Here is a 17,821-nt window from a genome sequence, read left to right as displayed (position 1 = left end):
ACTGTAAGTCATCATTGTGCACCTTACTTTCTTCCTCTTCATCTCATCAAGAAGCTAGAAGGCCTTATCCATACTATTCTCTCGACAGTACATTTCGACCACTGAGGATGAATCATTAAACGTTGTAGGAACTTTTACCTACACAAACACCACCCTAGAATAAGGACCTTCCTAAGATGGCAGTCCCTACGCCAGTGATCCTACAACCCAAGAAGGTAAAGCCCGTGTTCTGTGCTTCCGATACCCTGCGTTGTGCTGTGATAGCACTTGGTCCTTTTGCAAGGGAATGCACATGGCATTTCTGCAGGAATTAACGCAAACAAAAACAACGTTAGTTTTGTGTTGTGCCCTACAGTTGCAGTAAGATATTGAGTTGGTCAAGGCTTCCAATCTGGATTGGATAACTAACTTCATAAAAGGAAGCTGCCTCTCCAAATATGTAGTAATGCCAGCGTGTCTTGATTGGAAAGGATCATGCAGCTGTTACCAGTTGAAAAGTACGTAATTATGTTGTCTTTTCATGGCAGATATAAAGACTCTTACCAAATCTGCTCAGCATTCCCATCTACATGCCCACATGGGCAATATAAATGGAGCAAAACTTATATACGATAAACTTTATATGGACTAGGGACACCTCCAAGTTGAGAAAAGTGTGCAAGCTTAGGCTGAACATGAAGTCAGCATTAGAAAGTTAAGAGAGATCAAGGCTTAATTGCTTATGAAACGTGCTTATAAATTATTGAATAATGATGATGACTTTGCTTAATTCATAAAGCTTAAGTATGCCTAGAGATAGTCAATTCCACGAGGTATTCTACTTGGCATATTTTACAATAACTGAGATCAATTGCCGAACACAGCAGAAGCCAATGTTTGATACGATGAAAAGGTTTATAAAATGGAGAGAGAACTGGCTGAGCTCCACTTCCCTTCAAAGGCTGCAAAGGTAAGGCTTGCGATGCATGCTCTTCAAGCTAGGGATTAGGCGGGTCTCGGTTTTCATTGGACTCGGGGACTCATATTATACAGTTGAATATAATATATCAATTAATACGTGAAGGTATATTGTCTTAGGCACTAGTGTCTAAGTCAGAGTACAAGATAGTGAGACTGTTGGTTGCCATGCATGGCCCAACAGCAGGTATCAAATGTCAATCACAGTCGTAATGTTAATTTGTTGATTTGGTTTTCCTAAAGTTTGTAGTTGGGTCCTGAATTTACTTTAACCTTCTGACTTCTAAGCTATCTGAATCAATCTTTTAAATTGCATGACCAGGGGGATATTCTGTGTTCAGTGTACTTAAGTACGAAACTCTGAATAAAACTTTATTTTCTAACAAAACTTTGTTTGTTATTGTTAACAGAACCTTATATTAGAGTTTGCCTACTGGATTGGATTCCTTCGCCGTCGTTTTTCTGAGGTAATGTTAAAATTTTAAATTACATTATTTAATTTATAATTTTTTTGTGTGTATGTAATTATATATCTGAGTACTTCTTTTCTTTATATTAGATTTTTTTGTGAGTGCATGATTTTTTTTTTTTTTTTTTTTTTTTTTTTTTTTTTTTTTTTTGTGTTCAATCTAACTACTCTATATATCTGAGTACTTCTTTTGTGTGTGTTTAATCTAACTACTCTATATTAAGTGTCCCTTACAATTGTAATTCGGCCTTTTTTTTTATCTTTATTATAAGAAATCCCTATGACCAAGGAGAAGAATAAACAGGTTCGTAAATCAAGGCTAAGATGCAATCTTCTCCCACAAAGAGAGTTGGTTATAAATGATTCGCGTGCTACCAGAATTTCAAATATTCGAAAAGTTCAGTCTATGTACAGAGAAGAAACCGTGAATAGGCAAAGAAGCATCACTATTGATGTTGATTTTCAGAACATCAACAACAATTCAACAAATTTTAATTTGTCAGATTTTGATTTCATTGACAGCATTCCACTTCGCAAAACTACTCGCGATATTGGTAAGTATTAAATTAAACACGTTGAATATTTCGATTAATAACTTATATTCTTTTTTCTTATCATTTTTTTCTTTATATAGAACTATGGGACTTTGGTGAACCCAACAAAGTTTGTTCTTTCTGTGGAGCTATACTCTGGAATGAAGAAAGGAACAACAAGAAACAAAAGGGACAACTTCCTACATTCTCCATTTGTTGTCAAGTGGGAAAGATACAACTTCCACTATTGAAGAATCCTCCACAACTTTTAAAGGATCTGCATGAATCAAGGGGACCAAGAAGCACTCATTTTATTGAAAACATAAGATCATATAATTCGATCTTTGCTTTCACATCAATGGGTGGAAAAATAGACTATGCAATTAACAATGGTGGTGGTCCATATGTCTTCAGAATTCATGGACAAAATTACCATAAAATCGGATTGTTACTTCCAACAGGAGATAAACCAAAGTTTGCGCAGCTTTATATATATGACACAGAGAACGAGGTGTCCAATAGGTTAAGTGCTCTGCCCAATCAAGCACTCGAACAAGCATTCGATGGTAGTATAGTTGAAGGATTGATAACAATGCTGAATGCGGAAAATGAAATTGCAAAGGCCTTCCGAATGGCACGAGATAGGTTTAATGAAGAGGACTACATACCTGTACGCATTAGACTCATCGGCACACGCTCAAAAGATGCAAGACAGTACAACCTGCCTACATCTACTGAATTAGCAGCACTGATGCTTGGAAATGAAGTTGAATTTCATCATCGAGATATAGTTGTTGAACACCAAGAAGAAGGCCTCAAACGAATTACTGAACATTATCCTAGCTTTATGGCAATGCAATATCCTCTTTTATTTCCATACGGTGAGGACGGCTACACATTCGATATTTTGTATCGAGGAGAAGAAGAAATATCAGAAAATCACCGCAACACAGTTAGCATGCGAGAATATTATGTCTTCAGACTTCAACATAGAGAAAATGAGGGCCAGACTTTAGTCAGAGTTGGTAAAGTAAAACTGCAAATTCTGGTCGATATATACACATGTGTAGAAGAAGAAAGACTTGATTGGTTCTGAAACAATTAGTCCACAATCAGAGCAGAACTATATAAGAATATAGTTGACTCAGTACATGCTGGAGACACAGATGCAAAATTAGTTAGAAAACGTTTAGTTTTGCCTTCTTCATTTACTGGTGGGCCACGGTACATGGTGCAAAATTATCAGGATGTCATTGCTATATGCAGATGGGCGGGACCTCCAGATCTATTCATCACATTCACTTGCAATCCAAAGTGGAATGAAATTAAACTTGCAATGAAAAGAGTTGAAGATCTAAAATCCGAATACTGTCCCGAAGTTGTAGTTAGAGCGTTTAAGATAAAAGTGCATCAGATTATGAAGGAACTCAAAGAAGAAGAACACTTTGGCAAAGTTATGGCAGGTAATTTTAAATATTTTACATCTTAATTTTATTTGTGTGATGCCTAAACTATGTGACTCTTAGCTTGAAAACATCTTATTCCTCCTTTTTTTCCCCGTAAATTATTCATTTTTATTTTATTTTATTTTCTGTTGGTTTTACTTTTTTTCATTCCAAAATTTAATCGAACTGGTACAGTAAGTCGGTATTAATATGTCTATTGTTGACAAACACCGATCAAGAAAATGTCTATGGTTATCATTTTGTTAAAGTATGGGGAAGCGACACTACCAGGATTTCACAAACACCTCAAGTTGGTAGTACGAATCAATTAGTTTTGGCCTTCTCTTACACTTTTTATATAGAAAGAATTAGTCGGTTTACAATATAATGTCTAATGTCTCACTTAAAACCTAATCTATATAATAAATAATCACTTCAAGCCAAGTGTAATAACTAATAAATAAGCAAAAAAAAAGGAATGATATTCCAATTGAAAGAGGACTTGAGAGACAAAAGGCAAACAAAGCCAATATTTGCTTGGGGTTATGCAGAACTTTCTATATTATACTCCTTTCTTAGACGTAGCGGCTTTATACAAACAAATTTGTAAATTTTCATGTGATATAGTGGTATCAAGCATTCATATTTATTTACTTTTAAATTTGAATTTTGCAGCAATCTATGTTATTGAATTCCAAAAACGAGGTCTACTACACGCTCACATACTACTTTGGTTGCATCCTGATGACAAACCTTCTACACCAGCTGACATTGATAAGATTATATCAGCTGAACTTCCAGACAAAAATGATGACCCGTTGTTATATGAAATTGTCTTAGACAACATGATTCACGGTCCATGTGGAGAGCTAGACAAGAATTCACCTTGCATGAACGAACGAAAATGTACCAGATTTTATCCAAAAGAATTCTGCGAAGAAACTACATTCGATGACAAGGGATTTGCAAAGTACATGAGAAGACCAGGTAGAACAGCTATAAAAAAATAGAAGAAGAAGACTTTCACTGTTGATAACAGATAGGTTGTTCCTTATAATCCAGCTTTTTCAAAGAAATATGGAGCACACATCAACGTGGAGTTCTGTAATAGAAGTCGAATGGTCAAGTATCTCTTCAAATACTTGAGCAAAGGTCAAGATAGATCCACTGCTGTTGTTGAGACTGATACCACTGTCGAAAACAAAGAAACCGAAGAAACAATAATACAAGTTGATGAAATTCAAAGATTCTTAAACTGTCGGTATGTATCTGCACATGAAGCTTGCTGGAGATTATTTGGATACGATATCCAATATCGATACCCACCTGTTGAGAGACTACCATTCCATCTTGAAGGCGAACATACGGTGTTCTATCATGACGATGACAACATAGATGAAGTCATCACCCGTGAAAGTGCAAAGAAAACCAAATTTACAGAGTGGATGCGCTATAACCAATTACATGAAGATGGTAGACACCTGAGGTATGTTGATTTCCCATTAAAATTTATTTGGGTTGATTCTTTTAAATGTTGGCAATTAAGACAGAAAGGAGTAAAAATTGGAAGAATCCTTTATGCACATCCGACGTCAGGCGAACGGTTTTATTTGCGAATGGTATTAATGTTCAAAAAGGTGCAACCTCATATAAAGATCTCAGAACTGTCAACGGCAAGGTGTATGAGGATTTCAAATCAACATGTGTTGCACTTGGACTGTTGCAAAATGACGACGAATGGAACAATGCAATTGTTGAAGCAAGTCAATGGGCTGGTAGTGTTTCCTTGAGGCAGTTATTTGCGACACTATTAGTTTTCTGTGAGGTGAGTGAACCTTTGGTTCTATGGAACAAACATTGGGAGTTGTTTAAAGACGACATACTAGACAAAGAAAGAACTTGAACAAATGACGGTGATCTGATTTTAACACCTGAAGAGCTTAGAAACCATACGCTAACTGAGATTGACAGATTACTTAAACAAGTAAACCATCAACTGAAGGATTTTAAGATACCGTTCAAAAATATGAGGCCAGAACCTAGAGACCCAGATAGACTCATCACGGAAGAACAACAATATAGTCATAATGAAATGCACCAACAATTTCATGAAATGCAAAACTGGCTGAATCATGACCAGAGGACTATATATGATGAAATTATAAATGCAGTCAATACAAACTCAAGTGGGGTTTATTTTGTCTATGGAGGAGGAGGGACTGGCAAGACATTCCTCTACAATACCATACTGACCCAACTGCGGTCACAAGGGAAAATAGCCATTGCAGTTGCTTCTTCGGGAATAGCAGCTCTACTTTTTCTAGGTGGAAAGACAGCGCATTCAAGATTTAAAATCCCTATAGAAATTGATGAGTACTCAACCTGCAATATAAGTCAAAACACCATGCTAGCCAGACTTATTCAACGAGCTGATCTTATAGTATGGGACGAAGCTCATATGACCCAGTGCATGATTTTGAGAAGAGAGATGATTGAAAGATCTAATGGGCAAAGAAAATGAAAACAAGATCTTTGGAGGTAAAATTATTCTGCTAGGGGGAGATTTCAGGCAGATTTTACCTGTCATTCCAAGAGGTACAAGGGAATTAATAATTTCTTCATCGATAAACAGATCACATATTTGGCACCATTGCAAAGTCTTCAATCTAACTAGAAACATGTGCTTAGAGAATGTAGATTCTTCATTGGCAAGTGGGTATTAGACCTTGGAGAAGGAAACTTACCTAGCATTTCCATATTCGAAGGTAAAGAATAAAATTGGATCCAAATTCCTAATGATCTTCTTATTCCCCCTGGCGATGACAGCATAAGTGATATCGTGTCAAGTATTTACAAAGACTTACCATCAAAATACATGGATGACAACTACTTCAGAGATAGATGCATTCTGTCACCTACAAACGACTCTGTAGATGATATCAACTCCCACATCCCCGCTTCTTCTTCGAAGGACAAATGCGTGAGTACTTCAGCACCGATTCAATAAGCTCCACATCTAAAAATATTGAAGAACAGTATGCAGTATACCCAGTTGAATTTCTTAACACAATTAAAGGATCTGGTCTTCCAAAGCACAAGCTGGAGTTGAAACTTGGCACGCCAATCATGCTCATTAGAAACATAAACCAGAGCCTTGGTCTTTGTAATGGAACGAGACTTATTGTTATCAAACTTGCTCCAAAGGTCATTAGAGCAAAAATTATAACAGGGAGCAACATTGGCGGAGAAACTGATATACCAAGGATAGAGACAACTTATAAGTGCACGAACTGGCCTTTCAGTTTGAAGAGAATACAGTTTCCAATAAAGATTTGTTTCGCAATGACAATAAATAAAAGTCAAGGACAAACATTGAAGCATGTGGGGGTATACTTGCCTAAGCCGGTTTTCAGTCATGGACAACTATACGTTCGCGATTATCACGAACAACTACACGATCGATGAAACTCCTAATCAAGAAAAAATGGTAAAGAACCATAAGGATACACTTTCGAACATTGTCTACAAAGAAGCATTCAACAATTTACAATGAGGTAAAAAAAAAATATTAGTTCAATCTCAAATTTTCATTTTTTAACTTCATATAGAGCGAATTACTTATTAACTAATTAATTTTTTTATTCTATTGCAGTGTAGAGGACCAGCAGCTACTATGGAGACATTATTCACATTCGCCATTTTTTTTTTAATTCTCTTTTGTTCTTTATTGGAATATACAAACCCATTTTCTATATATATATATATATGTCAAGTGTTTGAAATCACTACAGTTTACTACTTCATTGGACATACCTTTGTTTTCATTTTATATTTATTTTTTAGTTAATTATATTAACTTTGAAAAGATAATCTCCTACTTATCTATTCTCGGTCGATCTACTTGCAGCATTTAGACATGACAACTCATTACAATTTGATAAAGCAAGTCACCAAGTTAATTAGGAATTTGAAGCTCATAGTAAGAATTGATAGAAGCTGGGACCACTTTCTGGTTGGAAATGAGACATTGTTAAGTAAGAATATGATCCTCATTGACGAAAAAGTAAGTATCACACTTATTCAACATCTCTTTTATCACTTTAAGATTTATATCCATTATTTTTTTCATTCATACAAGGTGACCAAATCAATGCGTCTATACCTATGGAGATCTATCCACAGTTTAAGGAAAAAGTTCAAGATGGTTCAGTGGTACATTTGGAAAAATTCACTGTTAAAAACGTTAGGTCTTACTGTCCCATGAACAATAAAAACAATATAACATTTGAGAAGTATACTACCATGAGGAATATTTCAGATGAAACATCAATTCCACGACAACTATTCAGCTTTGTCGATTTCAAGAAATTAGCCCCACGTGATAAGCAAGACAAATTTCTTACTGGTAATTCTAACATTTTTTTTTCAAAGTACATTAGTTCGTTTATTGGTAAAATTTTCATAGGCTTACCAATAAATTTTACCTTATTCAGATGTCATTGGTTTCTACAACAACATCGGTGAATTGCAAAAAAATGTTCACACAAGAATGGGACAATCAGATAAAAAATCAATCTACATTGATAATGAGAGGTATGTTTTTTCTTATTAATAACTAGGGTATGCCCATGCCTACGGCCTGCGAGACCTCGACGCACCTGCGACACTACCTCGACAACTCATCGCTTCTTCATCATCGCATGCATACACATCTTAGGGCGAAAAATATTGGTAGCAGGACCAAATGAAACAACTCAATTTATAAGTCCAACCGCAAGGCCATCCCAATTACCCATTATCTATAAGCCCAAATCAATTGGAGTCCTAACAGTTTATAGGCTAGTCCAACAATTTATAAGCCCAGCCGCAATTGTTGACTTTTGGTTGATTTTTGGACATATCCCATGGTATTGATTACACTTAACAAAATTATACAAACTCTCCAAAACTTGGATCTGTCATGTCACAACTTACTAAACGACAATGACAACCACTGGATAGAGGCCCTGCGGGCCCCACACCATTGCTTTTATTATATAGATACTCTACTATTTAATAAACCAACTAATCACCAATGGTATATTTTTAACTCTATTTCATTATTTGTTGTTAGAATGGAATGCTTGGAAATTACTTTATGGGGAGATTGGATTAAACAAATACCACAAGTCCTAACAAAAAATGGCCCAAGAGATATTATAACTGTGACTTCAACAACAGTCAGATTGTTCTCAGGTACATCTATCTAAATATGTACATTCAATAAATTTGAGTGATATGTGCTAATGTACAAAGTTATTGGGCTTCAGGTAAATATGTACTCCAAGCAACACCGGCAACAAAGGTGTATATAAACCTGGAAACAGATGATGCTCATACTTTAAAAAATAGGTAACAATTACTTATTTCACAGGAAACAATCATGTACATATTTTAAAGTTTATGATATATCTCTCATGTAAAACGCAGTTCAAACAATCCATGAGCGGAGTTGCCAATTTTCAGAAAAAGGTCATCTACCTATGCAACAGAGGCTATTCAAGTGAAAAATTTAGAAGAAATTGATACATTGCTACTGAGTACTTCATCAGTGGTAACTTCCTGCCTTTATCCAAATTCATGTGTAATTCTTCTTTTCAAATATTGTTTGACTGTTTAACAAAATTTAAAATTATCAATGTATAGGGGAAAAGGTACAAATTTAAAGCAAAAATATCAGATATTGACAACAAATACAACTGGCATTACAATTGTTGTGAAAGCAACCATTGCAGAAGAAAGGTAGAACTAAAATATCCAGAATGGTGGTGTGACTATTGTTCCATTTCAATGAAAGAACCAACAAAAAGGTATTGAAACAAATAAACAACAATTGAATTCATATAGACTAAATTGTAAGGTATTGAATAAATTGTAGTCAGACTTAAATTGATTAGAATCATTGAGTATATTAATAATTTTCCATTCCGTCTCAGAATTCATATAAAGGTAGCTTTTTTATTATTAGATTCATGTTTTTTTTCCCCATCATATGTATTGAAAAATTGTTAATTTATTGTATTTTGATTCAATTAGATAGCCCAAGTGTTTAATTTGATCGATTGATTAGTTATTGTTTTATTCCAGATGGTTACGGTTCATTCATTTGTTTGAATCAATTGAAAGGTTGGGCTTTCTTAAATTTCAGCTATTGTTTATGTTTTGTTATGTTTGTCAATGAAAAGTAACTATATTATTGTGTTTATTTCATATTTAAACAGAATCTGTAATTGGTAAATTGGATCAATTGGGCATTTTTATGTGGAGAAAATGAGTGGCAGGAACTAAGAATAAGAGAAGTAGTACAAGGAAAAATCCCTGATTCTATTACCAAGTTCTTCTCTGAAGAATAATCAAAGGTAGTATGATTTATTTGATTTATAAATTAATATTATTTATTGAAGTATGAGTTAGGGTAATTCAGTACAATTTCAATTACGAACCGTATTGATTGATGTATTGGCTCATCTTTGATTTCAGAGGGTCTGTATCATGTCTCAAGTTAGAGCAGAGGAGTTTGATTACATGATGAGGCGATGAGGAAGACATGGGTGGTAATGTCGTTGGAGATGCAAATGCATAAAGAGTATTACTATGGAAGTGATGGCGAAGTGCTTTTTGATGACTATGAATCGATATGCTTTTGATTTTGTCCTTGGAAACATATTACATTTTCAGGCTTTTGAATTCTTGGTCCGGGTATTAGTAAATTGGTTTGATTGTGCATCTCATTTTGGTGTTTGAATCGCTATTGTCACAAAGTTTGGCGATTTTAGAAAAATCTCTAAAATAACTGTTTAGAAGTTTGAGGCATGTCACTGTTTAGAAGTTAATATGAAAGAAGGAAGTCATTCTTTTATAAATGATGATTATAACTGATCCTTTTGAGGCATGTAGCGTTAATTATATGCTTAGGATGCATCAACATCACATGTTATAATCTGTTCGACTGTTCTTCACATGTTAATATATTGTATAATTTCCCTAGACGCTACTACAACTTTTTTAGAACATAAGAATGGTGCTGGAATAAAATAATGATCACTTTACAATACAAAATGGCTCAAGATGTCAAACGGAACATGACAGAAAATAAATATCCCATTTTGTCAATTGCCCCAACATACTCTGGAGGAACACAAATGTATAACAGTTTCTACAATACCAAACCTACCTGCTAGCTTTTTCAGAACTTTGTCTCCCATGAGAAATTTCCTCAGCCATGTCAACTAAGCTATGCTTGAAATTACACTCAGGACCCCTTTCACATTTTCCTTTGTTTAGAAAATCAAAGCAAACACCTCTCAAAAATTGCTCCCTCCCATCCATGTCATGCTGAAAGTTGCACTTCTCATCCTGTAAACAAGATCCTGAAGAAACAAATTTGAAACACAACTTTTCACTCTTCCCACTCCCGTGCCTCTGCCTTTTTTGTGAGACATCATAGCGCCAATATTATGTGTCGGAAACACCACTGTTAGGCCTCTTTGAGACGTTTTTAACATGAATTCCTCCCTCTTTATGTGAATATGGAGAAAAGGTCATGTTTGGGGGATTCATAGAAATTTCCGTGCCGGACATGTTGGATGCTGGAGTAGGAGAAATCACATGAATAAATTTCTGAGAAGCAGGGTATAACGTACTAAGAGTCACAATATATCTTCAAACTATATCCAAGTGACAGTAGCAGAAAAAGTAGGACACTATTATGTTCGCTACAGATAAGATAAACAAGTATCCTTCCAATTAACAATTGGAAAATCTGCATGCAGAAGCATAAGATCACGAATTTCACATAATTATGAACAAAAAAAAAGTAAAAACTTCATATGATTTAAAGATTTAAATATAGAAATCATTAAACACGGACATTCATTCTAAACAAGTCTGCCTCCTCTCCGAAAATAAATACTTTAAGCTGTAAAGGTCAAAGGTCCAATTCAAGGGACAACTTTGCAGATGATGTATGATGCTCAAACTTACTATTAGGGAGGCGGCAGGAGCAATAATCCCGTGCACAGTTCCCATTTATCGATAGAAAGACACACTATATCTAAGAACTTCTCCGGATATTAACTCTAATATCGTTCACCGATTCTTAACAGATATTTCAAAGTTTTTACCCGGTGACAATTACAATGTCGAATCACGTGTTCGGGTTCTAGAGTAGTTTGCTCCCTTCAAACAATCTAAGTTGTCAAACAAAATTTCTTATTCTCTATTGATATAAAAAAAAAACGTACCACTAATGCAAATTGGACTGTTGTATTGTACATCGAACTCCTTTAGCAAGGAGCTAAGGAAAGTTGTACACCCGAAAAAAAAAAAAAAAAAAGTTACACTGCAAGAGATATTCTTCAAACAAGAATTGTACATGATATATTAGTGTAAAGTAGAACATAACGGTTTTGGAGATAAAAATATCAATTATCGCTTTTGAACTAAATACAAGGTTAAGCAAGAATCGTAAGCCAAGACATCACTTTCTACATTGCAACCTCTGTTGTTTTCTTAACGAACATGCAAAATTTTGTGTCATAGAAATATAGAATAGGCATCAGTTTTTCCAGTAAGCACATATGTCTACATATCTATGTGGAAAACTATATACAAATAAAATAAAAATAGTTTTATAGACATAACCCCCCACAACTTTGGCCAATTAGACATGATCCCTCCAAATTCTTTAAACAGTAGTGTTGAGGTGTCTTAAAAAACGCCTTTGCTTTGACAAGCAAACCTACCACCCCCCCCCCAACAAAAAAATACCCAACGACTCACGAAAGTACTTTCGATCGATGTAGCTTTACTGGGATTACGTACTTCCAAAACAATGTGGTTGACATGTATTCTTTGAAACATGGATGAGAAAAAGCATAGTAGCTAACGAAAATGAAACCGAGAATTTTATAAGAAGAGAGCCTCCGCATTGCGATAAACCCGCTCAAGATTTTCAAGATGAGAGAGAACCAGAGAGAGAGAGAGAGAGTTTTTGTGTGAAGGAGGTGTCGTGTTGGTCGCAGTTCCATAGTGTTTACGAGAAAGGACCGTGAAGGGTGAAAAAGAAAGTCGGGCTTCCCAAGCTCAGAAACTTAGTTGCAAGTAAAATTACTCTTGCATTTATCGCAAAAAAACTTCTTATATCATTTTACAACGAGAAAAGAATCTTGGAATATAATTACAGACCACCATCAACTAGATGTAGTAAACCAAATGTATCAACATCTCTCCAGTTTCCTCAAACAAAGTATCGAATAAGCAGCCTTGCAGCCGCTCACCTAAAAGACATTATTCTCTACAAACAGAACATATCTATATGCAATTCTAGCACCAATAAAATTTTATAAATATAATGCTATATTTGGAATTATCCAAAAATGTAAATGATATGAGTTCTTTATTGTGTGTTATGAATAAATAAAGAAATAAAAATAAATAAATTACCTGTTTATCTTTGTTTCCAACAGGAGCAAGACCCACGAAACGGGTTACATGAACAGCCTCATTGTTAAGATATGGTTCACGTGCATAATAAACACCTTTTGTACCTGCAACGTGATACCTGTAGAGTACAAGATAGTGCACACTCAAACGATAGGATCTGAAATAAAAAAATACTTAAGTTCATTATCCCCAAGTCCCTAACATATGGGCAAGCTCAAAACAAAGACATAATATGCTAATATGCATAGTGCATAGTGCATATAAGTTGTATGTTTATTTTTTGCGATCACATTATGTATTAGAATTTGAATCATACTTTTGGCCCTGGCTATGCCACTATTGAAAAAATTGTTGCCCTAAAAAGTTTTGCGACAAGTTACCGCTATTACTTTCATAATACAAGCTGTATTGATTGTATAATGTCATAAGACATTTCTACTTGATACAATTATTCACTTTGATATGAAAGTGGTCACCTAGATAGCATAAAAAACAGTCAGTGCCTCACCTAAACAACTGATTAATCAATAGACAACTGGATATCACCACAATTTCTTTAAAAGGTATTCTAAATCATTTAGAACATGCATGTATGCATATAAATAAATGAATAGAAAACATATAAGACAAAACAACAAAACATAATCAGATCCAAAACAAGTAATGTTGCAGTTCCTGGAATTGCAACATGAGGAAGAGCATGCCAGACACTGAGGCTACAATAAAATAAAAATGTAAACTGGGTAGAGTTGAATGCTCGCCTCCAATGATACCATGTGAGGAGACCTATTGGATCAAACCCATAACCAAAGAAAATAAAAATAACGAGCTCCAAAAGACTTCCAAGCAAGAGAGAGGATAAATGTCTCTCACCGAAAAGAAAAGGATGCAGGTCTTCTCTGTATGCCTGCATCAGAACCTACTGGGAATAAAAGTCTGATCACTGTAGATTCTCTAAAAGGCAATTCAAATGCAGCTATTTTTGAGACTCCAAATGGTGTTTTTTTTTTAATGAGAGGTCGAAGTTAGTTTAGTCATTCCAAAAATTACAAAAAGGTAATCCCCACTTAGCAAGTTATTATGGTACAAGATTATGCACACCCCCAAACGAAAAAGAAAGACCTTTGATCTACAATGTTTTCCCAACTAACCACGAAGTCTTGAAATCTTAAGGTCTCCAAGTCCACCACCCCTAGAGTCCTAGACCAATCATAGAGTACTTCCTTGATCTCCAACAAGACAAGTGATCTGAGTTTTCACAGTAGACTGCTTACTGACTATTATAGCCTTCATAGCTAGGTTACATGGACACGCCATATTTTGAAAAAAAATCTGTGTCGGATACATATCCACGTGTCCGTGTCGGACACATTGTATGTAATTTACCTCAATTTTTGATATTTTGTCATGTCCAACAATTCGTATCCTTGTCCGATACGGACACACCTACCCGTGTCAATATAATTCAAAAGTAATAATTATATACTATCACACATTATGTTAAACCTCCAGCTGATTGACATCTGGTTTTCCAAATTGTATTGCTATTTTCTCCAATTCTCCTACATCCAAATCAATGCACAAGGTGTTGCATGTATAGAGTTAGAATTGCCTCTGGGTCTGTACAGGGATGTTCTTATATCATACGGCTCACCCCCTCTAACTGTAACTTATATTATTGTTTTTCAAATATTGGCTTTGTTTTTCATAACTTACTACAGAATTCAGAATTTTTTAGCCAGGTCCACTTTTAGAGGATTCCAGCTTCAGAAACATTTCATACATACCGCCTCCAAAGAAATTGGTCCATACATTGTCAACTGTGATGCCTCCCCTGCCTCCAAGAACTATGCCTCCACCTCCTTCGAGGACAATGCCTCCACCACCATTAAAGCTAATGTCATCGACTCCATTTTCGGAAGCCGGTCACAGTATTTCAAATCCTACCAAATCAACATCAGACCCTGTTCCAGGTGTGTAAAAAAATGATCCTTATTAAGACAATTATTTACTCTCAAAGGATGTGGCAAAGGAGCCGTGTTTTTCAATGTGGGGTTCATAGGTATGTGGATTTGTTGATAAGTATAGAGGAGCTTATAGTAATGGTTTAAAATCATGTGTCTACCCATTTTACTGCTCTTATTATGGTTACAAAGTAAGCAGCTATCCATCCATAGTTTATTGAATGTAGTTTCTGAAGGGTTTTGTTCTAATTAGTTTTTCAATTTATTGAAGGATGAGTTGTTATGGGGTGCTGCATGGTTGCACAAAACAACTAAAAATTCAACTTATTTGAATTATATTCAAGTTAATGGACAAACACTTGGTGCTGATGAGTCTGATAATATATTTAGTTTGGATAACAAACATGTTGGAGCAAGATTCTCCTCTCTAAGGTCCAAATGCCTTTTCAAAGAAGTCGATTTGTGGATTTCATGATATTCTTTTTGAAATTGGGGATTGTTATGTACATTTAGTTTCTGAATTTGGGTTTTGGGTATTACTTACAACATGTAGTTTTTGAACTTGGGTTTTGGGATTGAATTAAGAAGTAGGCACTTTGCTAGACTGAACGCAACCTTTTAACTTTTGAATTATCACAACACTTGGCAGGTGAACTAGAAAACATGTACCCGCAGTGTAAACTTACCTTATTCAAATTGTGACTTTCGAAGTTAGAGAAAACAAATTTTATCTGGACTGCTTCTACTGCAATCTGTAACAATCATACCAGTCCAGTCCAGTTGAAGGTCTCTGTGGCACAGCTGGAATCTCTTATGCATCTTTCTCCATGGAGTTAAAGTGAACTTACGTGTTATACTCTTCATGTAATCATTGTGTTTTTGGTTTAGCTGCTAGAGCCATGTGATTGAATGTAGTTACCACTTTTAGTGCTAATACACCAATTTTTCTTTTGCTCCACAGTTACCATGTAGGCACAGATCTGTTTCTGTCCAGTAGCGACGTACGTCACTCAGTTTTGAAATTGCTTTGGCACCATCGAGATGACATATTCTGCTATTTCTTGAAGGTACCACCGCTCTGTTCTTAAGTCAGAGAACAAATTAGGCAATGTTCTATTTTGCAGAACATAGTAGACGCAGTACTAGGAGGAAAATGGATGCAAGTAGTTGCATTGAGAATAGCTAGTTAAAGATCCATGTTTTATATGGTTAACATTGTAGGTTCACAGGACACTTTGTTAGACTTGAGTGGAGCACATTACTTCTACCAGTGTTACATTCAAGGATCAATTGATTTCAGTTTTTGGTAATGCAAGATCACTCTATGAGGTAAGGTCCCAAACTCTTTGAAAAATATAATAGTTTCTGCTTGCTGCTGTTTTTCAATTTTTTCTCGCAATTTTTTGATATAGAAGGTGGTTTCTAGAATCAGGAGTGCACGCTTAATTCAACAGCTACAGGATCAAGAGCAATCGCAGCTTCGCATAAGAGTTCGGCTGTGGAGAGAACACAAGGTTTTCTTTTGTAAAGTGTACAATAAACGGGACTAGGACGATATACTTGGGAACAACTTGGGGTATATTTTCAAGAGTGGTATGTTCCTTCTGTGACTTGGATGGCATTATAAACCCTTCGGGCTGGATGGACTGGGGAGACCCTTCAAGGAGAGGGTAATGATCCTTCCCTTAATAAACTTCGTGAGTATAATTTATTTCCCGAAATTTCGTTCAGAAATTCTTTTTTTTATTTAGAACTAATCTCTCTTAAAATCTAGAGGACTATGTGGTTAGGGGAGTACAAATGCAAGGGAAGAGGGGCCGATTTAAGGAGGCAAGTGCCATGGGCCATATCATTCAGAGATGAGGAAGCGAGACCATTTCTGGACAGGAATTTTAACAGGCAGAAAGAACGCCGTAGTGAGAGCTTAGCAAAGAAGAGATCTAGGCTCTCTGCTGCTTCTAAGCCATCCGTTGCAGCTTAATTGTTGTTGAAGGTGAAAGTCTGCTCGAGTTTTAGTAGAACTATTTTTTATTCTCTCCTTGAGTGTCAATAGCTTTGTCTATTGGCCTTATTCTGCATTGCATGCTATGACTATACTCTAAGCATTTAGGAATTTTGTTGTTTGGGTTGTTTCTGATTATGGATTGTTTAAGCAACTTTAATGTGTTTTAATTACCATCTTGAACGTTTGAATTTGTCTTGCACATTTTTCTTTGTGAATCTTTTCATTTATTTTTCAAGCCTCCAGTATTATTTTAGTTCTGTCTAGATTACAATGCAAGAATACACAACTGATGTTGTGGTTAAATGTATTTTTGGTACTTCATTCTGCTGAGCGTTTGACTTTAGAAAATTGAACATTGGTAAAACTTCTAAAAGTTTCCTAACAATAACATGTTGACCTAGAGGTGAATGTTTAGTTTTTAGTTGTTTGCACAGGGAGATAAATGGAGGGCTCCTTTACATATTTTTTTTTCGAAGTATTGTACCTCTTGCCAACTTCTTGGACTTTTCAGTCTGATATGTGCAGAGGGTTAAAAAGGATGGACACTATAGTTTTAAATTTTGATACAAGTCTTTTCGAACGTGTGGTGTGTGGTGAAAGTTCTCTGTATTCCAAATGGTCTATTTGTGTATTGGTGTTCTGCCTGTACGGCACAGCTCAACACTTCTATATTTTGTAAGGTAAATGATCTCAGAATGGATGTCTCATCGAACAACTGAACGTGAAGCAATTGAACAAATTTGCAAATCGGCAGTTGTACAGCCGTACTTGACTACCAACATACTGAACAGATTGTATCAGCAAATTGAATAGCTTGAAATGTTACCCTTTTCAAGCACAACTCCTAAGACCCATTTATGCAAACCTAAATATCACTTCCATCTTTACAGAGAAAATCCAAGTTGACTTTCAAAACTTTCGTAGACTACCTTTGTGGCCATCCAAATGTCCTTGAGTTTATTTAG

The 17,821-nt window shown here is 35.5% G+C and overlaps 1 protein-coding gene, 1 long non-coding RNA gene and 1 pseudogene across 2 annotated transcripts; 2 read left to right on the top strand and 1 right to left on the bottom strand.

Moving 5' to 3' along the window:
• The first annotated feature begins 3,187 nt into the window (after positions 1-3,187).
• Positions 3,188-5,307, top strand: LOC147524153 (uncharacterized). The gene is made up of 4 exons (XM_086573737.1): positions 3,188-3,422; positions 4,080-4,391; positions 4,467-4,890; positions 5,001-5,307. The coding sequence occupies exons 1-4, from the start codon at positions 3,188-3,190 to the stop codon at positions 5,305-5,307; spliced, it is 1,278 nt and encodes a 425-aa protein (XP_086429863.1).
• Positions 5,308-10,509: 5,202 nt separating this feature from the next.
• On the bottom strand, positions 10,510-14,204 carry LOC147524152 (zinc finger CCCH domain-containing protein 64-like; annotated as a pseudogene).
• Positions 14,205-14,460: 256 nt separating this feature from the next.
• On the top strand, positions 14,461-17,023 carry LOC147524151 (uncharacterized). The gene is made up of 5 exons (XR_015196891.1): positions 14,461-14,860; positions 15,813-15,918; positions 16,073-16,180; positions 16,284-16,521; positions 16,628-17,023. It is a non-coding gene; the product is annotated as an uncharacterized LOC147524151 (long non-coding RNA).
• The last annotated feature ends 798 nt before the right edge of the window (positions 17,024-17,821 follow it).

The sequence above is a fragment of the Coptis chinensis genome, chromosome 1 (genome assembly GCF_015680905.1).
Source record: "Coptis chinensis isolate HL-2020 chromosome 1, ASM1568090v1, whole genome shotgun sequence".
In the NCBI taxonomy this organism is placed as follows: Eukaryota; Viridiplantae; Streptophyta; class Magnoliopsida; order Ranunculales; family Ranunculaceae; genus Coptis; species Coptis chinensis.
The sequence above is the reverse complement of the archived record's forward strand: the minus strand, read 5'-3'. Positions and strand labels throughout refer to the sequence as shown.